Source organism: Myxocyprinus asiaticus, chromosome 36 (genome assembly GCF_019703515.2).
Source record: "Myxocyprinus asiaticus isolate MX2 ecotype Aquarium Trade chromosome 36, UBuf_Myxa_2, whole genome shotgun sequence".
In the NCBI taxonomy this organism is placed as follows: domain Eukaryota; kingdom Metazoa; phylum Chordata; class Actinopteri; order Cypriniformes; family Catostomidae; genus Myxocyprinus; species Myxocyprinus asiaticus.
The window spans coordinates 29,471,715-29,496,638 of NC_059379.1; the positions used below are offsets into that span (position 1 = coordinate 29,471,715).

The 24,924-nt window shown below is 40.7% G+C and overlaps 1 protein-coding gene across 1 annotated transcript; it reads left to right on the forward strand.

Annotated features, from left to right (window-relative positions):
* Positions 1 to 2,142: 2,142 nt before the first annotated feature.
* On the forward strand, positions 2,143 to 15,158 carry lrrc18b (leucine rich repeat containing 18b). The gene is made up of 2 exons (XM_051674711.1): positions 2,143 to 2,274; positions 14,205 to 15,158. Exon 2 carries the CDS (start codon positions 14,210 to 14,212, stop codon positions 14,975 to 14,977), a length of 768 nt encoding a protein of 255 aa, XP_051530671.1. The 5' UTR covers positions 2,143 to 2,274; positions 14,205 to 14,209; the 3' UTR covers positions 14,978 to 15,158.
* Positions 15,159 to 24,924: the final 9,766 nt, after the last annotated feature.

Genomic DNA, 24,924 nt, shown 5'->3' on the forward strand with positions numbered 1-24,924 from the left:
AAAAGATAAAATATGTCCTCATGTTTTATATTCATATTTCCTTGCCTTTTTTTTTTTTTTTTTTTTTTTTAGTTCCAAAATGCTTTCCATAATCTGTCAGTTAAGTAAACAAATCCATCGTACTTCATATTTATTACAGCCATTTACTGCCCTCTCTTGGAGATAAAATGCAATGACAAATGAGGTGATATTTTGTGTGTAAGTGAAATGTTATATTTTACAGATTAAAAATAAAGGTAGTTGGGGTTCACTACTGGTTGACATATCATATTCCATGCACGATGATACCAGGCCAGTCCTCTCATGCATGCACAGAATGTGTACAAACTCTACACATTCAATCCATATGCATCCCAAAGAATTATCAACAGATGAACAAAACTGGGAGCTCTCTTGCCCAAGGTATGCTCTCACATTCTAACCAGCACACGTGTGTAACACAGCGTCCATTGCAAAACTCTTAAAGGGGCCACGTCCAATTTATGACCAGAGTTAAATTACATGAAATTTCTCCACTTGGCTACAGTAAAAATAAAAATCAATCAGCCACAATGTAGAACACACACTGACATTCACACACACACTCACTCACTCAAACACTCACTCACTCACACACACACACACACACATACACTTCAAGGTCAAATGAAAGTCTTAAGCCCATATTATACTTCGGTCACACAAGAACGCTCAGGATGTGTGACGCAGATTTCGTCATCAGCAAAGCACTCAAGCACTGAACGCGTGCAGGCCGATTTTTCTAACAGCATGTCTTTGAATGCACAGAATGTGCAAGCGCCTGGAATTATTTGCACTAATTAGTGAGTCCACAAGGTGGGTTCACATTTCAGCCTTTGCTTTCATGAAGAGGTGCTAAAAGAAGATGTAATCGTCATTAAACAACAGGAGACGAAAGTAGAAACAACAACAGTGGATGTGCATGTCAAGAACGTGTGTGTGAGGAGGTTAGGTGATACCTGCATCTGTATAACTTGAGTCTGAAAAAAAATAAAGACATCTTTATGGGTCTAAACTCCTGAAGAAAAGTCCGGTGTCTCATAGCAGTCGTAGCATGAATGCGCCAACCACCTGTGTATGCGCACAAAGTCAAATGACGTATACTTTTGACAGGCTTGCGTACGCAGACGCTAAGCGTTCGTGTCAAAACTGAAGTATACTTTGGGCTTTAGTCTGATGCCACTGTGAGAAAGTTTACGCTCTGGTGTGGGAGCTGCACACCATGGTCAGGTTTAACTGTAAGCATTTTGTGGCATCATTGCAAAATCTCGCCCTTAAGCCAAGTGGTTTAAAAACCTACAATTTTATAAATAATCCACTTTTATAATGTCTTAATATATATCCAATGCATAACTTGTGATTTTTTTACAGCATTTGGCTCATAGACATCAGCCAATGCATGGAGCATTGAAGCCATCAACTGACCATAATTTTCATGTCATGTAATTGCGATTTTATTCCAGCAGATGTCACCAGAGACCCCCAATGCATGACACAGTTTTATGTTTTGACAATCTTTCAGTTTACTAAAATGAATGTGTTTATTGTTGTGAATATAACAATAAATGCCTTTACTGTAGATATTGTAATTACATTTCTAATATATATATATATATATATATATATATATATATATATATATATATATATATATATAATAAAATAAAATAAAATCGGGGGTTCCACATTTAATGTTTCGGGTCAAATTTGACCTGAACAAATGAAAGCTTTTTTTAAAAACACCATGACAAGTCACGTACAGCACTTAAAATATACACTTTCCTTATATATTACTGTCACATAGATTTTACCTAAAATCTTAATGTTGATTAAAATAAAAGCTCATTAAAGTATAATACAAAATATCTTTGTCATCTTATAAAAAAACAAGCCACTGTAAATTGTGCTCCTCACTCAACAATCCTGCGACAAAACCATAAAACTACCAGGCAGAACTGCACATTTCGGTTGCCTGGAGACAGAAGAAAACAAAACTGTCTTCATGGTAGGCACGACTGTTACAATAATCCCATAAAGGCAGCAACAAGCAGTGCTGTCTACTCAGAGGAAATGAAGTAAGTCGGGTTTACCCTGATGGTTTTTATTTACAGGGTTTCCGAGAGGCGCTTGTACATTATTCACATGGAAGGATCCTTAACAAAGACGGACTGTAATGATGAGCACACAGTAGTCTCTGACAATTAAAGATGTGACATCTATAAGCTGCTTTGAGAGACAGAGACCCAATCACAGCAGGTAAGAAGGCAACAATTCCTATCTAAATAACGTAAACATTACTGTCAACGTCGCTTTAATCTTTTCATTTTGAACGGAGGTGGGATTCATCTGATTTAATTGAGACATTTTAAACTGTAACAGTAAAGTTCAGTTGCACTGTTAATTGTAAACTACTTATTAGGCTACTGTATAAGTGATTCAAGTTTATTAAAGTGGTGGCCACATTGTCATTATGAATGCTCTTACATTTTGAGCTGTGGTGGCATATTCATATTGTGCAGCACAAATTTAGTCTTTAACAAGTTTGTTTTCAGAGTTTGCTTGCTGTAACCAGTCACCAGTCTTATATGTTGTCATTGCTTAGTTGCAAAACATCAAACTACTATTATCCTCCTGTTTAAGATTGCATGGTGTGTTGTGTGGTGGAATAATTTTGTGGGCCAGTAATTTCGGCCCTGTTTCATTTCATTAAACCAAAGCACTCATCTGTGGAGAGGGGGTAAAATCTTTCCATGGCAGGGAGACCTGCCACGGAGACCTGCCACCGCCACAGGATGCTCTCAATTGACCTGCCACCGCCACAAGCAGCTCCCATTCGACCTGCCACAACCACAGCTCCCACTCGACCTGTGACCACCACAGGCAGCTCTCACTCGACCTGTCACCACCACAGGCAGTTCCCACTCGGCATGTCACCACCACAGGCAGCTCCCATTCGACCTGCTACCACCACAGGCAGCTTTCACTCGACTTGTCACCGCTACAGGCAGCTCCCAATCAACCTGCCACTGTCACAGGCAGCTCCCAATCGACCTGTCACCACCACAGGCATCGACCTGCCACTGCCACAGGCAGCTATCACTCGATCTGCCACCACCACAGGCAGCTCTCACTCGACCTGCCACCGCCACAGACAGCTCTCACTCAACCTGCCACCGCCTGTTACTCACGCGGTCACAGTCATAAGTGTCTCCCTCATGATCCGTCACCGTTATTTGTGTCTCTCTCGCGATCTGTCACCGTTAACATATAAACAATATATATATATATATATATATATATATATATATATATATATATATATATATATATATATGTATATATACTTAAACATTTCGATATATGGGCAGTTTCATAATATTTCCAAATGCACATATGTACACTTACTATACACTACTACTTAATACATACAGTATATATGCACTCCTTTAGCACTTCTCTTGCCTCTACAATCCATATGTATTCTGCCTGTCTTTTGCACAAGAGAACTTGCTGCAACCTCATAATGTAAAGCCTGCATCACTGCAATATTTGCACTACTAAGAGTAAGATGTGTGTACCACTTTCCCATATGTTTAGCTCACTGTAAATTACCCCTAATTGTAAATGTTCTGTATTTATTGATTGTATTTATTGTTTTTCTGTGAAGAGTTCTATTGTTATTTTTACTAATACATGGGTCTACTGGTCATGTATTTCATCTGTGCCAAGTGTTGGTCTTGTAAGAAGGGCCATTTTTAAGCATAGGTGAACTAGGCGGTCGCCTAGGGTGCCACTAGCTGGGAGGGGCGCCAATGAGGAGGCCGCTGCCACGCCAACATGTCTCTGCCTCATCTCCTCCACGTTTTGCATTCACTATCAAAATCCTTGTCTAAATCCTTGTCTAAACAGCACACATAGGTTACATCACAACTGGTATTTAATCTTCACCCTGCGTTTTTGCGAATGAGACACAAAACCTGCGTTTATAGACAGAAACCCTAACATTCACTTAAAATCCCCATTAGTTGTGTAGTAAAAGGTGATTAGAATTAGAATTTGAAGTGCTTAATACAGTAGGCTACAAATCTGAAAATAGCAATATATGCTGTACACTTATGCTGAAAATAAATGTTCATAAATGTTTTGTTTTCTGATTTAAAAAAGGTAACATACACATACAGTATATGCAACATATTTCAAAATATGACAAAAATTGCCACTTTCATATATGTAACATATTTGTTTCGAAAAACTTGTGGAATTTAAATTTGTACATAAATGCTCAAATATGTGAACTATAATTGTATTTGTTTGTATATGGCCATATATCAGATTTCAATATCAGACGATGTAATAATTGCAACATGCCTAATGAATCCTCATTTGTGGCTTTAGTTTACAGATTTATTGCACTCTATTTTAAACTTAGAGAAGTTTTCTTGCATTGTCTGAGGCAGAAAACTGTAAAACAAAAACAATTAAAGGTCTTCCAATACTCACAGGTTTCACCTAAATGTATGGTTATTCTTTCTTTGTTTCTTGCTAATTGCATATTCAGTTATTGTGCACTAAAATATTTACATGTTATTGCATTTACACTGTAATTAACACAATTGTAGAGGTATATAATAATGATTTGTGAGTTTTCACTGCAAAACAACCCCAGAAAATTCAGGACAAAGTGCCGCAAAATTCTGGTGGGACTGAATAAAAATAAAATGACTTGCACTTGAACCTAAAGATTCAAACGGAGGCTGCTGCAGAGTAAAATATTAACGGGGCAGAAAGTAAAGCCAAATTGTTTACACTTAAGTCCTACCCATTCCAGCTAAAAAGCTGTGTCCTGATCAAGAGGGAGACGCAACTAACTATGACGCATCGAGAGGGAGACATAAAGAAAGGTGACTCATCGAGAGGGAGATGCAGCTAACTGTGATGCATCGAGAGGGAGACACAAAGAACAGTGACACATCGAGAGGGAGACACAAAGAACAGTGACACATCGAGAGGGAGACACAAAGAACAGTGACACATCGAGAGGGAGACACAGCTAACTGTGACAAATCAAGAGGGAGATGCAACTAACTGCGAAGCATCGAGAGGGAGACACATCTAACTGATGCATCGAGAGGGAGATGCAACTAACTGTGACGCAGCAAGAGGGAGATGCAAAGAAAGGTGACGCATCGAGAGGGAGATGCATCTAACTGTGACGCATCGAGAGTGAGTCGCAAAGAACGGTGACGCATCGAGAGGAAGACGCAACTAACTGTGACGCATCAAAAGGGAGACGCAACTAACTGTGACGCATCAAAAGGGAGACGCAAAGAAAAGTGATGCATCGAGAGGGAGATGCAAAGAACGGTGATGCATCGAGAGGGAGATGCAACTAATTGTGATGCATTGAAAGGGGGACGCAAAGAAAAGTGATGCATCAAGAGGGAGATGCAAAGAAAGGTGACGCATTGAGAGGGAGACGCAACTAAATGTGACGCATCGAAAGGGAGACGCAAAGAAAGGTGATGCATCGATAGGGAGACGCAACTAACTGTGATGCATCGAGAGGGAGATGCAACTAACTGTGACGCATTGAGAGAGAAGCAAAGAACGGTGATGCATCGAGAGGGAGATGCAAAGAAAGGTGACGCATCGAGAGGGAGATGCAAAGAACAGTGTTGAGTCGAGTGAGAGCTGCCTGTGGTGGTGGCAGGTCTCTGTGGCGCTCAGTGTCACCTATGCTGTGTGTCCTTCAACAGCAGCACTGAAGCATGACAGTCACCTCTGTCAGCCACACTTTGTCCCAATACAGTATGTAACACGTCTCAAGGGATTACATTCCTAATCATCATTTTCCTAGGTGTAAAAAGGACAATTTGTGTATGTACATTGGTAGACCTTCAACATACAGTGATGTCATGAATATAATGGCTCTGTTCCAAAACTTAACACACCGCACACCAGACGAGAAGTGTCACGCACAGGTATCACACATATAACACGATGTTGGCAGTCCAAAACAGAAGAATCTAATCACGGTATAGACAAAAAAAAAATCATACATTCTTCAAGAATGTAATGCAACTGGAGTTCATACATGACGCCATGTGAAGGGCAGACGTGTGAGAGACAGCTCTGCGCACTTTCTAATTTTTTAAAATTATTTTCATGATATAATCCGGTGAAATTCGATACACCCAGTTACACATTTACAGTTTGAGGTAAACATGGCAAAGAAGTTAAAATCCTTGGGCTCTGGAGATATTAAAAGACACTAACGGGTTCAAGATGAAAGCCCAGACAGGCCTGTGGACCGTGGACTCGATTTGGATGGCGCGGCGGGAGAAGGAATCCAGCGTCAACTGTCCAACATGTCGGTGATGTTGACGAAGGTACTTGCAGACTTGGAGGATCTCGCTGTAATATGTAGATCGATTACGGCGATGGCAAAAAAATTCTCTGAGTTAGTCACAAGAGTGACAGATGTTGAGAGACGTGTTGATTATTTGGAGTTATCAGAGAGAGAATTAGCCGCTAATCTGCCCGCGACAAAAGTTGATTTGGAACGTGTTCTTGAAAAGCTTGAAGATCTTGAGAATAGAAGCCGCAGGAATAACATTTGAATTGTTGGAATTCCTGAGCATGAGGAGGGCAGAGATATGGTGAAATTCCTAGACAAGCTTTTCCCGAGTCTGCTCGATATAACAGGCCACAAGCTGGAAATCGAGCAAGCTCACAGAGTCCCAGCTCACAGATCTGCTGAGGGAGAAAGGCCCTGATCGATTCTGGCCAAATTTTTTAGATCATCCGATAAAGATCTCGTGTTGTGCCAGGCGAGGAGCAAAGGAAAGCTTTCTTGGAAGAATTACGATATATTCTTGTTCCTGGATTTTGCGAACTCAACGAGAGAAACGTGATCGGTTTAAGGAATGCAAGAAACTCTTACATCAGCAGAAGATTACTTTTGCTCTGATGTTTCCAGCCAGACTGAGAATAAACACCAAGGATGGCAGCAAAGTATTTACATGTCCCAATCAGGCAATGTCTTTTATTGAAACAATGGGTGAGTAACCATTGGGTGTTTTTCTTATGAGTGGATTGACTCACTGTACATACTCTGGCTTTCGGAGGAAGCTGGGAGCCATTTTTGTTTCTTTTTGCATTGGCTCTGCCGAGCGGCTGGAGTTTGTTTTGTTTTGTGGATTGACACTTTTCCTTAAAGAAACTTTTGCATTGACGGAAGATCACTTTTACAATGAAGTTCCCGGGCAGATTGAGAATAGACACTACGGATGACCGCAAAATATCTACATGCCAACACAATGGATGTCTTTTATAAAGTTGGCGGACTGTGTAAATCATGGGATATACTTTTATGCAGCCTCCGAGTGAATTGACTCTTGACCATCCGAGGAACCAGGATGCATGTTTCGTTTCCTTTTGTGCTGGTTCCGCCTAGTGGTTGGAGCTTGTTTTGTTAAATAACACTACTTCGGGACAGTTATGGATGAATCTGTCAGTTCCTTGTGCTTATGCCTCCTGTTGGCTGGAGTATGATTTGTGGAATGATTATGTCATCTGCTGCACTCATCAGCTGGCTCACTGAAGATTTATTTGTCTGTCCGAGGAAAATGAACGGATTTATATTGGCTGGAATTTGTTTTGTGAAGGAACACATCTTTGAGGGAGTTCTGTGAATGAGTCTACACATTCCTTGTGTTTATTCTGCCTATTGGCTGGGGTTTGTTTTACAAAATATTTGATGTTTTGTAATTTTGCCTTACAACTTTGTGAGGCAAGATTGAGCAATCCGATGGCAAAGTTGTCACGGGGGCCTCATGTAGGCGTACATGGACTCTTTGAGTATAAAGGGATTGATGCCAGTTGGCGCTTTCGTGCACGGGGTTAATGCGCACGTTTTTCTTTTTTCTGTTTGTTTCGTTCGGGGGGAAGTTCAGGGTTTTATTGTTGCTTTAATGTTGAAATGATCTTCGTAATTTTGTTTTTGGCACACAATTTATTTTTTCTATTATATCAAAATGTTAAATGTTAATATGAGTGTAATATCTCTCCACATGGAATGTAAATGGGTTGGGGCACCCCATAAAAAGAAGGAAGGTTATTTCTTTTCTTAAACGTAAGAAATATGATATAGTGTTTCTTCAAGAAACACATCTTTCCCCTCAGGAAGCTGAAAAATTTGGGAAGATATGGGGTGGACATGTTTTCTTTAATGTTGGCTCAAGTAAGAGCAAGGGAGTCATTATATTGGTAAATAAACATTTACAATTCAAATGTCTCAAACAGTTTAATGATAAATTAGGAAGAGTCATTATTGTTTTAGCAGGAATTCAGGGACAAAGGGATGTTGCAAGCCACTGGCATCCCTCAAGATATAATTTTGGGAGGAGACTTTAATCTTTTGTTGATCATAGTGAAGCAAAAGTGAGCAACATTGACCCCCTAGAGCAACATTGATGCTTCACAGGATGTGTAAAAATCTTGGTCTTACAGATATTTGGAGACTTTTGAACCCATCTGGTAGAGACTATACATTTTTTTCATCAGTCCATAAGATTTATTCTAGAATAAAAATGTTTTTTTTTTTTTGTTTTTTTTTGATATCCAAATCCCTCATTTCATCTGTTGCTGATTGCTCAATTGGAAACATTTTAGTCTCGGATCACGCCCTGGTGAGTTTAGAGGTGTTGCCACATGTAGAGAAAAATAAATCATATAGTTGGCACCTTAATGTATCCCTTTTGCAAAATCCTGATTTCCAACAAATGTTAAAGGCTGAAATCAATGTTTATATGGAGACCAACTGGTCCTCGGTATCCTCTGTGGGCGTGGCTTGGGAGGCACTTAAGGCGGTTCTTAGGGGTTGGATCATACAGTATGCCTCATTCATCAAAAAATCCAAAGCACGAGAACTTGTGGAGTTGGAAGGAAATATTAAAAGTGCAAACTGAAGACTGAGCAAAAAAATGCTCTTGATTCTGAGATAACCTTGGAGGAGCTTGACGAGGTAATTAAGTCCCTACCTACTGGCAAGGCTCCGGGGCCAGATGGTTTTGCCGCAGAATTTTTTAGATCCTATGCTACAGAACTGGCTCCACTTTTGTTAGAAGTTTATACTGAATCATTAAAGAATGGAAAGCTTCCTCCAACCATGACACTAGCCCGGATCAGTCTGATTCTTAAAAAGGACAAAGATCCAAGCGAGTGTAAAAGTTACCGTCCAATCTCCCTGATCCAACTAGATGTAATGGATTAATTTAGATTTTATTGGACCCCCTCTAGACTGTATAGGCTTGGTCTTAAAGACACACCCACCTGCTGGAGATGCCAATCGGAGGATGGAGACATGGCCCATGTTTCTTGGTGGTGTGTCGAGATCCAGAAATTCTGGTTGAAGGTTCAGAATTTTGTGTGCGACGTGGTTGGCACTCGGGTTTCGTTTTGCCCCAGACTTTGTGTTCTGGGCGATGGGGTGCTCATCGATGTGGGGGATAGCCATATAGAGAACTGGGTTCTGACCTGTGTGATGATCGCCAGGCAGGTTATTTTAAGGGCTTGGAGGTCAGCTGGTGCGCCCCCATATCCAGAGTGGTGCACGGAGGTGGGGAGGGTGGCAGCTTATGAGGAGGTGTCATTGGGAAGACGGGGTGGCTTGGATATGTTTATACAGAAATGGGGCAGGTATTTTGAGTTTTTGGAGGGCTCTCAGGTGGGGTGTGGAGAGAGTAGTGTAATATAGTTAGTATGATTATTATGTTTGTATATGTATGTATGTATGTATGTATGTTTGTATATCAAATCAAATCAAATCACTTTATTGTCACACAGCCATATACACAAGTGCAATGGTGTGTGAAATTCTTGGGTGCAGTTCCGATCAACATAGCAGTCGTGACAGTGATGAGACATATACCAATTTACAATAACATCAAATTAACACAACACGATTTAAACATCTGTTATACATAATTACACTCAACTTAAAACATCAAATTAACACAACACAATTTAAGCATCTGTTATACACATAATTACACTCAACTTAAAACATCAAATTAACACAACACAATTTAAACATCTGTTATACACATAATTACACTCAACAATATACAAATAATAACATACACTGTACAGTATACAATATGCTGTTTTTGTTTTTGTTTTTTGTTTTTTTGTTTTTTACTATATAGATACACATTATTCAATAAAAATTAAAATATATATATAAAAAAAGTATATATATATATATATATATATATATATATATATATATATATATATATATATATATATATATATATAGAATGTACAGTATTGTACTGTATTGACATTCAGGCTGTCGGTTGATAGTCAGTTGTTAAGAGAGACATAATATAATAATAGTAATATAATTTATGACAGTCCGCTGTGAGATAAAAGAGTAATAAAGTGCAGGGCTGATGTATTTTGATCGTGGGAGATCAAAAGTTCAAAAGTCTGATTGCTTGGGGGAAGAAGCTATCATGGAGTCGGCTGGTGCGGGTCCTGATGCTGCGATACCGCCTACCTGATGGTAGCAGTGAGAACAGCCCATGGCTCGGGTGGCTGGAGTCTCTGATGATCCTCCGAGCTTTTTTCACACACCGCCTTGTATATATTTCCTGGAGGGAGGGAAGCTCACCTCCGATGATGTGTTTGGCAGTTCGCACCACCCTTTGCAGTGCTTTGCGGTTGTGGGCGGTGCTATTGCCGTACCAGGCGGAGATACAGCCAGTCAGGATGCTCTCCACAGTGCAGGTATAGAACCGTGTGAGGATGTGGCGGTTCATTCCAAACTTCCTCAGCCGTCTCAGGAAGAAGAGGTGCTGATGAGCCTTCTTCACAACGACTTCAGTGTGGACGGACCATGTGAGTTCCTCAGTGATGTGGACACCCAGGAACTTGAAGCTGCTGACTCTCTCCACTGGTGCTCCATTGATGGTGATTGGACTGTGTTCTCTGTCTTTTCTTCTGAAGTCCACCACAAGCTCCTTTGTCTTACTGACGTTGAGGGAGAGGTTGTGCTCCTGACACCAGTGTGTCAGAGTGTGCACCTCCTCTCTGTAGGCTGTTTCATCATTGTCAGTGATCAGACCTACCACCGTCGTGTCATCAGCAAACTTAATGATGGCATTGGAGCAATGTGTTGCCACACAGTCATGTGTGTACAAGGAATACAGTAGTGGGCTGAGAACACAGCCCTGCGGGGCTCCAGTGTTGAGGGTTAGTGATGAGGAGATGTTGCTGCCTATTCTAACCACCTGGCGTCTGCTTGACAGGAAGTCCAGGATCCAGCTGCACAGCGAGCTGTTTAAGCCCAGAGCCCGGAGTTTCTCATCTAGCTTGGAGGGCACTATGGTGTTGAATGCTGAGCTGTAGACTACAAACAACATTCTCACATAAGTGTTCTTTTTTTCCAGGTGGGAGAGAGCAGTGTGTATTGTAGATGCAATGGCATCATCAGTGGAGCGGTTGTTGCGATAAGCAAACTGCAGAGGGTCAAGATTGAGTGGCAAGACAGAGCAGATGTAATCTCTGATTAGTCTCTCAAAGCATTAGCTGATGATGGGGGTCAGAGCAACAGGACGCCAGTCATTTAAACAAGTTATTTTTGATTGTTTTGGAACAGGCACAATGGTGGATGTTTTAAAGCATGTGGGGACTACAGACAAAGAGAGGGAAAGGTTGAAAATGTCCGTAAAAACACCAGCCAGCTGGTTCGCACACGCTCTGATGACGCGGCCCGGAATGCCGTCTGGACCCGCGGCTTTGCGGATATTCACCCATCGGAAGGATCGGGTTACATCCACTACAGAGACGGAGAGTGAACTAACCTCTGTAGCTTCGGCCGTGAGAGCTCTCTCCGCGAGGGCAGTGTTATTTCCCTCGAAACGAGCATAAAAAGTATTTAGCTCATCCGGTAGAGAGGCAGCGGTGTTCATGGCGGAGTTTTTATTCCCTTTAAAGTCCGTGATGATGTTAATTCCCTGCCACATGCTTCTAGAGTTGGTGGTGTTAAACTGTCCTTCAATCTTGCTCCTGTACTGGCGTTTTGCTGTTTTGATAGTTTTTCGGAGGGCATAACTGGCTTGTTTATGCTCCTCCGCGTTCCCGGAATTAAAAGCGGAGGTCCGCACATTAAGTGCCGCGCGAACATCGCTATTGATCCACGGCTTCTGATTCGGATAGATTCGTACAGTTCTGGTCGGAATCACTTCCTCTACGCACGTTCTGATGAAACACATTACGCTATCAGCGTAAAGCTTGATGTCGTCATCAGAAGCGGACCGGAACATCTCCCAGTCCGTGTGATCAAAACAGTCTTGTAGCGTAGAGTCTGATTGGTCCGACCAGCACTGGATCGTTCTGAGGGTGGGTGCTTCCTGTTTCAATTTCTGCCTGTAAGCGGGCAGAAGCAGAATGGAAGAGTGGTCCGATTTGCCAAATGGTGGGCGGGGGAGGGATTTGTAGCCATCCCGGAACGGAGAGTAGCAATGATCCAAAACCCGGTCCCCTCGTGTGTTGAAACTAATGTGCTGGTGATATTTTGGTGCAACTGATTTTAAACTGGCTTTATTAAAGTCCCCGGTCACAATGAACGCGGCCTCAGGGTGCGTGGTTTCCTGCTCACTTATAATCCCATACAGTTCCTTGAGTGCCCGGTCTGTGTCGGCTTGTGGGGGAATGTACACAGCAGTGATAATGACCGCTGTATGTATGTATGTATGTATGTATATATGTGTATATATATATATATGTATATATGTGTGTCTGTTTGATTTTTATTTCTATATATTTACTTATGTTTAACCACAGGGTTGTTTTTTGTTTTGGGGGGGGGGGGATTGGGGAGGGGGGTTGTGGGGTTTATATGTTGAATTTATATATATATATATATATATATATATATATATATATATATATATATATATATATATATATATATGTGTGTGTTTTGCATTTCATTGTTATTGCATGATTTATTAAAAAAAATGTTAATTACAAAAAAAAAAATACAAAAATAAAATAAAAAGAATGTAATGCAACTGCGCAAATTGAAACATTAGAAAGGGTGACATTATTATGCAGTTTTTTAATATATAGCCTAGGCTTTTTTCAAGCTTTCAAAGCATATAATTACAAACTTGTTAGCGATAAATTGCCAATACACAATGTATCTTCTATCCTAGGCTGAAGTCAATAAAGTATGTCCATTGATTACGATTTGGGTCAAATTCAACTTATTTTAGTAGAAAACTTTGTACGCTGAAGAATTTTAAACAGACACCAAAGTAGAAGCTGGGCACCATCGATATTTTCCAAATGGTCGCGGCAGTGTGCGTACATTCATAGAAAACAATGGTTTCTAATTTTACAGCGTGGTATATCAACCACCTGACGTGTTTGTGTGCGACCTCCTTAAAGGTACTGTAAGTGATTTTTTTTAATTTTATTAAATGACATGAAGAAAATGACCCTATTGACTATGAATGGTTTATTATAGTTGTCTCTGTATATCAAGCTGGGGTAGAATAAAGCAATTTAACGCTGAAAAAGTGATATACTTCAGCTTTAAGGCAGCATCCTAACCGAAATGGTAACTCATTAGTCATTGTTATGGAACGGATTACATTGGAAGCAACTCTGAATCAAAGAAATGTCGCTCCTCATGCAAGCGCACAAGTGACTCGACTCAAAATTTATTTCAAAAGTTTGACATTAGCATGTTGCTAAATTAACAAAGCTTTCTTGATACTCTAATAAGCATAAAAATACTAAGCAGACACAAATCTTAGGTAAAACGCAGATTTTGAATAACTTTGAAGTGTTTATCCTAAAGTAATAAATTAAATGTATTTCTTATCGACATTTCTCTCGCTTTGTCATCTTTGATGGATTTTTTTCCCACTGAGCTCACAACAATGCTAATACGTTTTCACTTGAAAATGCACTGATTTTGCTACTGATTTCTCATCCACACTGTAATGGCATTTTGGAACAGCCATAAATTTGGTGTTTAACGGTTAAAGGCATTTGCTTATATGTCCCTCATCTTCAAATATCTCCAAAATCTAAACTCTTTGAAAGAATACATTTCACATTTCATTTTGTGTTTGTAGTGTTAATTTACACAATGTTCTTGTTCATAGACACTATGGTGAAGGGGAAGAAGAAATTAAATGATCCGTCAGGTAGAAAAATCACACTCAAGATGGCGAAGAACGCTCTGAAGGTAACTATAGATGGCAAACGTCGTCTGGACCTCAGCAACATGGACATTGCCACCTTCCCAAAGTGCATATTAAAGCTCTGCGATGTAGACGAGCTGGACCTCAGCCGCAACCTGCTCAAGAAGATTCCAGACACCATTGACAGGTTTGTTAACCTTCGGTGGCTGGACCTGCACAGCAACCATTTGGAGCAGATACCTGCTGCTATAGGACGTATGCATAACCTCTACAACCTCAATCTATGCAACAACCATCTGACCACCTCGGGCCTGCCGCATGAGCTGGGGCTCCTGAGGAACCTATGGATCCTCAACCTGGGAATGAACCGCATCGAGACACTCCCTCCCTCCATGGCTGCTCTCAAAGAGCTTCGAGAGCTGGGGCTTTTCAACAACCTCTTGACACATTTGCCCAAGTGCCTCCAGAGCCTTCCGAAACTGCAAAAGGTGAACATCAAGTCTAACCCCATCACTACAGATGACCCTCAAGGTGTGGATCGCATCCAGAGAGTGGATTGTCTGTACCTAGTGAGGGAGGACTGTCTGTGTGTTGACTGCTTGAAAAGGTGTAAGGAGGAAAGGGAGAGGTTAGACAGTCGTGTGAGTGCAGCATCTACACAAAAGAAGTCCATCTTTGGTGGGCTTATTACGCCAAATTCTGTAGCGCAAGAGAATCAGGCTGTATGGAGGTGAAATGTAGAAGTGCTGAATTAACCTGTGAATCCCCAAAAGATTCAAAATCTATCCTGTCTTAAAGGTATATGTGTGCATCTAATTGATAACACTTTATATAACAAAATAATATTTGCAGTAAACATTGTGCATTGATATTGGCACTAGATTTTTTAAATGTCATGCAATCACAATAAACTGATAAAATCACTGATCTAAAACAGGTTTCATTCATTTCAGTACAATTATGTGTTAATAAAGGGATACACAAAGAATGTTTTCATGTGGTATATCATAATCATTAGTCTCTCACAGAATTTCACAGCACAAATGAATGTTGAACATTACATTTATATAGTGCTTTTCTGACACTACACTCAAAGTGCTTTACACAGTGAACAGGGGACTCACCTCAACCACCACCACTGTGCAGCATCCACCTGGAGACTGGTGGAGAGGAGAGAGGAGAGCCAATTCATGGATGAGATTATTAGGAGACCATGATTGAGAAGGGCCAATGGGGATAATTTGGCCAGGACACCGGGGTACATCGCTACTCTTTACAAAAAGTGCCCTGGGATTTTTAATAACCACAGTCAGGACCTCAGTTTAACGTCTCATGTGATGACTTAAAACTGCTCCAAGATACAGGATCCAAAGGACAATTTCCAGGAAAAAAGCCAAGGGAGCCAAGGCAACAACAGCATACATCAGCGTCCAGAAACACCAGAGCCACAGTCTCTGTCACTACTGTAGGGCTTTACTGGTGGTTTAGATCAGTGTTACTATCAGAAATAATTAATAATTATTTCTTTAGTTATTAATTAATATTTAAATTAATTAATTGAATCTAACTCATTAAAACCTCATATGGGGCTCCAGTAAATGTAGTGCGCTACGTTTAGGAGCGGGTTTGGTTATTAGCAATAATTAATAATTATCAAAGATAATTATTAATTATTAAAATCAATAGAACATTGATGAGAATCAATGTTAGCTTTTTTAATCCTTTAAATCAACAATTATCAAAGATAATCATTAATGGTTAACATCGATGAAACATTAATTAAAATTAACACTAGCTTATTGATCATTCAAATTCAACAATCATCAAATATAATTATCAAAAATCAACAGAATATTAATAAAGATTAACATTGACGGGGCACCACCCTGGAATCAGGGACTAATAACCAGATAGTATAACAGTCTCAATATTAGATTGTTTTCTTAGGAAAATCGACATCCGAAGAATATAGATTTTCGGGAAAAAAACAATGAATGAAGGCTTGAATCCGAGTACTGACATCCCGTCAGCATGACACAGGCGTATGCAAAACAAACCAAAACACTTCTCTTTGTAATATAAACAAAGTTTATTTATGCAGTAATATCAATTAATAATTAATACAATGCAGTCAATAAACTTCCGACTTACAACTATAAACTAAACAGTGATATGATTAGATATGGAAATCAAAATAATCCTATAACACATGAGGGTGTGTGTGTGTGTGTGTGTGAGAGCGAGCGAGTGTGTGTGTGTGTAAGGAGGGACGCGCACAAAATGGCGGACGTGTCTCTCATGGAGAGTATGTCACGCGAGACTTCCGGCCAGGGAATATGGCCACGAATGTGGGCGGAGAGAAACCAGTCAATGGCATCTACCAGTTACCGCGTGTATCCGCTTGTACGATAGCTTAGGGACAAAGCTGAGCTTTAGCACGAAGTTATCTACAAGCCAAAAATGTGTGCCAGAATGTTTGTGAGGGGTTGCGTGTGTGTGTGTGTGTGTGTGTGTGTGTGTGTGGTTAGTACGAGAGAGAGAGAAAATTAAGTGACGGCCCCAAAGCCGATTTCGCGATTGTGGGAGAGAAAGCAGCTGTTAGTTTATCTCTCAGAGACGCGGTGGACGGCTCATAAACAGTCCCGCGTTCTTTGATTCTTTAATGGATAAACTCAGTTTGCTGGTCTCACCCGCGATGGCAAAAATGCACAACAGTCCAATTTGGTTGGACCACAATACAGCAAATCAAATTTGTGATAAATAATACCCTGAGTATTAATAATGAGCAGACATGGCGGTCCGTAAACTGTACAAGCAAAAACCTTGTAACACAAGAATAACACACTATAATATTCTATCTCTGCCCAGACGTAAACCTCTTACTTGAATCGCATGAGGATGCAGAATGTGTGTTCATCCGTCCTTTAACTCAGACTCGGTTCCTTGAGGCTCGGGTGATGACGGGAGGCCGTTTCCTTGCTCTGTCGGCGGGCGTACGGCTGCTGATTCTCGGCGGGCTGGCGGAGAATTCAGAAATGTCGACTTGATTGAAGATGGAAGAGAAATCTTTAATCTCTTCACTTCTGCAGGCAAACGGATGAAGATGCGGATTGCTCGGCGGTCTCCTTCGGATCCGTTAGAGTGTTCGGATGAACACAGAGTAATCTCAACTCGTCCAGCGAGATGGCGATTGTATGGCCACAGTTTCAAGTCGGACGTTACTTCCTTGTGCCACGAGGTTGCACCTGAGAGCAGCAATGAGCTACGTCTATACACGGTGAACAAAGTTGCTGGAAGCAAATCCCGGAAGCATTTCAGAGGTATTTCTACTCCTGATGATGTCATGGTTTGAGGTGCGTTCTGTCATGTGCCTCATCCAATAGGTGTTGAGAGTTCGATCCTTTAGTGAGCAAGGCTTCATGGGATTTGTAGTCTGTTTTGGACTCCCTTTGTTTGATTTTGGTGCGGTTTTTATCAGTAAGATTTACGACTTGTATGTGGGGGCCTGAGTTAGGTTTTACGACTGTGTTAGGCCTGCCTTTGTCTTCTATCTGAATACATGAGGCCCAACACCACACACCTTCTCCCTCTCATCAACATCCCCACTTCTGAGCTTCTCTGAGAAAATGGAGGAACTAGTGTATGTTGGTTGAAAGTTCTCCCACTCCATTGCTGCGAGCCCCCAGATAATAACCATAAAACGGCGGGCCCCTCTACCACCAAAGCCTGCAGGCCCAGCTCACCCTCCCTCTGAGAAAGCTCTCCGGCCACTGCCACAACGCAAGGGTACATCTCGTTCTTCTGCTCTTGGTGAACAACAAACAACTGATAACAGCTCTAATTGATGTGTATCGGGTCCCCGCTACGGTAGCAGCAACATTCACAAATGTTTACAGAAAAAGCGGGAACCCGCTGTGCCAGTAGCTTTTTCAATATCTGTTCTGTTAAGTGATAGGAAGACTAAAGCTTTCTAAATACCTATGGCAAACCAATCTAATCTGTTGCATATTAGACGTCAATCCAGCATTACTGTGGGGCCAAAACAGATACTGTCAAGTTAGCACTTTTAAACATCCGGTCACTAAAGAACAAGTCATTTCTAGTCAATGACCTCATCACCACAAACAACCTGGACTTTATGTTTCTAAATGAATAATGACTTTCACCCACTGTTGGCACTTGTGTATATGGTTGAGTGACGATAAATGGATTTGATTTAATTTTATTTGAAATTAGACTTGATGTGTGGTGCTCCACGCATTCTATTTATAATTATTTATAGGCCTCCAAAATATTCTCCTGGCTTTGTTGATGATTTTACAGAACTGTTATCAACAGCTTCCTCTGAATTTGACTGTTTTGTTATTGCTGGGGATTTCAATATTCATATAGATAAAACTGAACACAACACTGCCAAAGAACTCAAAACAATTTTAAACACTTTTGATCTGACTCAACATGTAGATGGACCCACACACAATCGCAGACACACTCTTGATCTGCTCATTAGTAAGGGTCTGAACATTTTATCCACTATTATTAAGGACATTGTGCTATCTGACCATTTCTGTATTTTCTTTGAAATATTGATTTCTCCTGCCACTGAAGTTAGATCTGTCTCTGTCAAAAAGAGGTACATAAATGAGAACACTAGTGTGCAATTTATCAAGGTTATATCTTTGAAACCAAGTATATCCGCAGACTGTTTATATTCTCCTCGATAACTTTAACTCAAAAGTTAAAAATGCCATTGATGGCATTGCTCCTGTAAAGGTCCGGACGATCACTGGCAGGTGTAAAGCACCTTGGAGGAACACAACAGAAGTGAAAAATATGAAAAGAAAATGCAGGAAAGCAGAACGAATGTGGCGGAAAACACAACTTGAAGTCCATTATAATATCTAGAAAGACAGCCTTCATGCTTTCAAGTTGGAATTAGGCACAGCTAGGCAGAACTCAAACATTATTAACAGCAATATAAACAACACCCGCACAATTTTTGCTACTGTAGAGAGACTAACAAACCCCCAACACAGGTTGCCTGTGAAATGCTGTCTTGACAGAAAATGCAACGAGTTTGCATCTTTTTTCTTGAAGAAGATAAATGACATTAGAATGGCGATCAGCTTGTCCTCATGTTGCACTGAGGTTAGGCAGCACCTACCACAAAAACTTCAGAAATATGTCTGATTTTGAGGAAATTGATGGCAAAACCCTGGAAGAAATAGTACAGCATCTTAAAACTTCAACCTGTTGTCTTCACACTCCCCCAAAAAAAATTTTTAAATGTGTTTAACTATCTGGAAAAAAGATCTGTTAGAAATAGTAAATGCATCACTCATTTCAGGCACATTTCCGAAGTCCCTGAAAACTGAAGTTGTCAAGCCTCTTCTTAAAAAGAACAATCTAGATAACTCAGTATTGAACAACTACAGACCAATTTCAAATCTGAGAGAAACTTGTTCATGCATTCATCACCAGTAGGGTGGACTACTGCAATGGACTCCTAACCGGCCTTCCCAAAAAGACCATTAGACACCTGCAGCTCATTCAGAATGCCGCTGCCAGGATTCTCACCCAAACCAAAAAATTTGAGCATATTACTCCAGTCCTCAGGACTTTACACTGGCTTCCAGTTACATTTAGAGTTGATTTTAAAGTACTATTACTCGTTTATAAATCGCTCAATAGCCTAAGACCTAAATACATTTCAAATTTGCTTGTTGAATATAAACCTAACAGACCTCTCAGATCATTAGGATCAAGTCAGTTAGACACAGTGGCTATTATGCCACCCACAGCTGGAACCAGCTTCCAGAAGAAGTTAGATGTGCCCCAACAGTAGCCACATTTAAATTCAGACTGAAAACACATCTGTTATGGATGGTGTTAACAATTTAATATTATTTTGCTTCATAGTCATTTTAATGTCCCTGTCACTATACTGGGAAATTAGGACCCACACAGACCACAGGTTGTGCACCCCCTGCTGCCCTCCATAATATCTCTTTTAGCAGCAACCTTAGATTTCCCCAAGATGACTCTCATCTAGGTACTGGCCAGGCTCAACCATGCTTAGCTTTAGTGGGCAACCAGTCTTGAGCAACAGGGTGATATGGCTGCTGATGAGAAATGAGGAATGCTCTATGGATGGAGACTCATAGACAATTAAGATGATAGCATGTCTGTAAGGTAATTGGATATCAGTTGACAAAACGCCAGCCAAAAACAGTCTGCAAACACTGACAAGTTGCTGTGTCTGGGTCTTAGGTAGCAATATCGTAAATGTCATGGGCATTCATAAAACACAATTGCAATGCTTTGTGTCCCTTCTGCAAAGTTTCTACTGCCCTGTTATGTTGCAATTGAACATCTGAGGCCGAATCTTCAGAAAAAAAATGTCCTTTAATGGTGTTTCTTTTAGAAGTAGTGAAAGTATTGATGGATACCTTCATAGAAGTTTAATCTAATACACTACAAGGTAAAAAAAAAAAAAGAAAAGAAAACAGCATGTGGACACCTCTTTCTAATTAACAGGTTTGGCTACAGTCATTAGTACAGTAGGTGCATAAAATCAAACATAGAGCCATGCAATCTTTTTATGTAAACCTTTTTCTTTTTTTTTCTTTTTTTTTTTTTTAGAGTTGGGCATACCCTTTCTGTTTCCGCATGACAATGCCCCAATGGCCAGTGCACAGGTCGAAAAGAAACGGCCCATATAGAAACCTGACTGGCCTGCACAAATGGAGCAAATCCAACATCTAGTGGAAAGTCTTCCCAGAAGAGTGGTAGCTGTTAAAGCAGCATAAGGAGTAACATCTCCCCATTAATGAATATGGTTTTGAAATTAAAAGTTCTACAAGCAATATGGTTGTATTGTTTAGAGGGCCACATACTTTTGATCATATAGTGTATCTGTGTAGTAGTCTAAGGTATGTTTGTACCACTAGGGAGTAGAAAAGGCCTAAAAAGCCTTAGCCTGTCAAACGCTGCCCTATACAGATCAAATGCAATTAGAAACACATCTGGGGCTCAATACAGTAGACAATTACAGTAATATATATATTTGCAGGCCAATTTAAAATGTATATTGTAACTTGTTATAAAATGTTGATAAAAGTACTTTGTATTACCATCATATTTATATTTTTCTTATACATTTTCTGCTATTCTGACATATTCTGAAATTTGATATTGTGTGCTGCTAGAGCGTGTTCATGGCTCTGTGATGGTAAATTGCTTGTGCATGTCCTCATGTAAATCACCTGCTAAAAGAATTAATATACTGTAAATACAATGCAAATTATTGGACAATATAGTTTTAAAAAAAAATATTTAGAAAACAGCAAAAGATAATTAAATACTTTGGAAATTGAATAATGTTTATGGTGATGACCTTTCAGATGCACACCTTTCTAATATAAGATTAATATTTGTAAATGGAGCAGAGATCCGGGCATAATGAAAAATAATAACTTGTAAGCAATACCTTCCAAATACTTGTCTGTCGACAAATAGATTACTTTCAGCATTATCTGTTCTAATGAGGAACAGGTGCTGGTAAATGCAATTATTTCTTTATTTATTTATTTTTCGTTTCTCTTGAGGAATAGTTTCCTAATTAATGCCTAGCTCAATTCTATTGATCCCCCACATTTGCACTGTTTTGCAGATCTGCACTCAGTCCAGTGACAATACTCTAGAAAAGATGAAATTATTCACTGAACATACACTACCGGTCAAAAGTTTTGAAACACTCATTCTTTATTATAATTTTTTTTTTTTTTTTTTGTTTTTTTTTTTTTTACATTTTAAAATAATAGTAAAGTCATCAAAACTATGGAATAACATAAATGGAACTATGGGAATTATGTTGTGACTAAACAAAATCCAAAATAAATCAAAACTGTGTTATATTTTAGCATCTTCAAAGCAGTCACCCTTTGCCTAGAATTTGCAGACATGTACTCGACATTTTCTCAACCAACTTCTTGAGGTATCACCCTGGGATGCTTTTTAAACAGTATTGAAGGAGTTCCCATCTATGTTGGGCACTTATTGGCTGCTTTTCTTTATTATTTGGTCCAAGTCATCAATTTCAAAATCGTTTTTTTTATTATTATTATTATTATTATTATTATTATTATTATTATTATTATTATTACATTTTAGTTTTATAATGAAATAAATTAATATGTTGGCACAATTATATTTTTGTCTACAAAACTAATTTCAAACATTTAAGCATACACCTTCAGGTCAAAAGATTTTTAAGATCATGAGAAAGATTTCAGTCAAGTGTTTCAAAACTTTTGACTGGTAGTGTATATACTGTATATGATATATAAATTACAGCATCATTTACTGCTAAATAAATCAGAGATTTGAGTAATGAGTGAGAGATCATTTGTTTTCATTTAGTTTGAGATACCTCACATTGTAATCAGAAAATGTAAACTGAACTGGCAAACCAAATCATGCTGCTGCAAAAATAACAGGAGTGCATTAGGTTTGGAGCACTGTTCCTCTAAAATATGCATCTTGAAATTGCTCATTTTGAATAAGAATAGAGGTCTGTAATCCAATTACTCCCACGATAAGTCAAAGTAAACAAAACTCAACACTGCTATTGGGCAATACTGGATCAAAGAGAAAGCTGAAATTGATATGGAAGGATAGCAGCTTTCCCTGGAAATGGTCTTTGACTTTTGTGGTTTTACCAAAAGGACTACTGCATTATCACTGTTATCATTTTGAAAATCGAAACATCTGCTGATGCTCCATTGCTGTGCCATCTCTGGACGTGTACCTCTGAATAATTAATTCTTTGCAAAATCAATAAGTCATGTGACACTGCATTTCAGTGATTTCAGAATTCATCTCAACAATGTAATCTTTATTGAACACTTGTCATAAACAGAATGATGCTTTTTCATTATGTAACATTTAAAAACATACTTTTTTTTTTTAAATATGAGTGACATCTGTCATTTCCAATGATAAAATTCCAGTGAATCTGAGTGAAAACTGCCATCTGAGAACTACATCCAAGGACATACATCAAATTCCCTATCTGTCACTCACTCGACGTTGTGTCGATGGAGTGACACTAGGGGTCGCTCTCGGGAGCCCCAAACACCTCTGATCATTGAGAAAAGGCCAATGGGAATTGGCAAGTGGAATTTGCATGCCACTCTCCTGGACATACAGGTATAAAAGTAGCTGGCTCGCAACCACTCATTCAGACTTTTTCTTTGGAGCCGAGCGGTTGATTCACAGAGAGCTGAATTCCACTGCCGGTCCATTCACCTCTGCATGCTTTTGGATTTACGGTGCATTACAGTGGTTTCTCCCCCTCGTGCACAGATTGAGTGCAGAGAACGCCCCTGGGTGCTTCGACAGCCTAAAAGAGTATATATTCTTGCAACAAAAAAAAGAGTACATTTTCTCTAAAAGAGTGGCACTGATGGAGAGCGTCTTTTTAAAGGTGCCTTTCTGTCTGTTTTAGTTCCTGGTTGCGGTCGCTACCTCTCCGCCTCTGACGGCCATGATCACTGTCTCACCTGCATGGGCCACGCCCATGCTGAGACAGCGTCATGGATGGATCATGTTCTCACTGTGAGAACATGATCATGGCAATGTTGTGGTCGTGGCTTTCCTTCTTCAGAGGGAAAGCCACTCCAGCTGCTCCCCGCCCCATTCCTTCTACCTATGGGTATGAGGCTGCGTCGGTTAGCACTGGGGGCGATTTGGGGACCCTAATGGGAGTGGTTCTGCCGGGCAATCCCCCACGGACCTCCCATTCCCCAGTATGCTCATTTGCCCCGGTCGAGTTCTGGGATGAGACAGGAGACTTGCCCCACGGCGAGTTTAATGTCTTATTCGGGGCTCTGGATCAGGATGAGCTCTCAATCGCAGCATCGGAGAGCGTGCTGATCCAGTCGGACGCGGAGGACTCAATTGGGCTCCCACCTTCAGGGGCGGTCGCTCAGTCTGAAGCCAACACGGAGCTGGCAGCCATGCTCGCCCGGGAGGCTGTAAGCGTCGAGTGGAACCCTCCACCCTGCCCTGAACCCTCGTGGCTTGATGATTGTTTCCTGGGCTCAGTGCGTCGCTCATGGCCGCGCCCCACCCCATTCCTATTCTTCCCGGAGGTGCACGAGGACCTCACGAAATCATGGCAGGCACCTTTTACTGCCCGGACCCGATCTCTGAACTCCTCCGCTCTCACTACCCTCGATGGTGGGATGGCCAGGGGGTACACGGCGATTCCCCAGGTGGACAAGGCTGACGCACCTGTGCCCACAAAACGCCGCCACCTGGTGGAATCGTCTGAGACTCCCGTCCAGGGCCTGTAAGCTCACGTCGTCCCTGGCGACCAAGGCTTACAGTGCCGCTGGGCAGGCCGCCTCCACCCTGCACGCCATAGCTCTCCTGCAAGTGCACCAGGCCAAGGCATTGAGAGTATTGCACGAGGGTATTCCTGACCCGGGATTGATGCAGGAGCTGCGCTCGGCGACTGACCTCGCCCTTCGGGCAACGAAGGTCATGGCGCGGACTCTCGGGGAGGCGATGTCCACCTTGGTGGTCCAGGAGTGCCACCTGTGGCTTAACCTGGTTGAGATGAGGGAGGCCAACAAGGTGCATTTCCTTGAAGCCCCATCTCCCAGGTTGGCCTATT

Coding starts and splice junctions, on each gene's coding strand:
- lrrc18b (XM_051674711.1), top strand. CDS start 14,210: ATGGTGAAGGGGAAGAAGAAATTAAATGATCCGTCAGGTAGAAAAATC.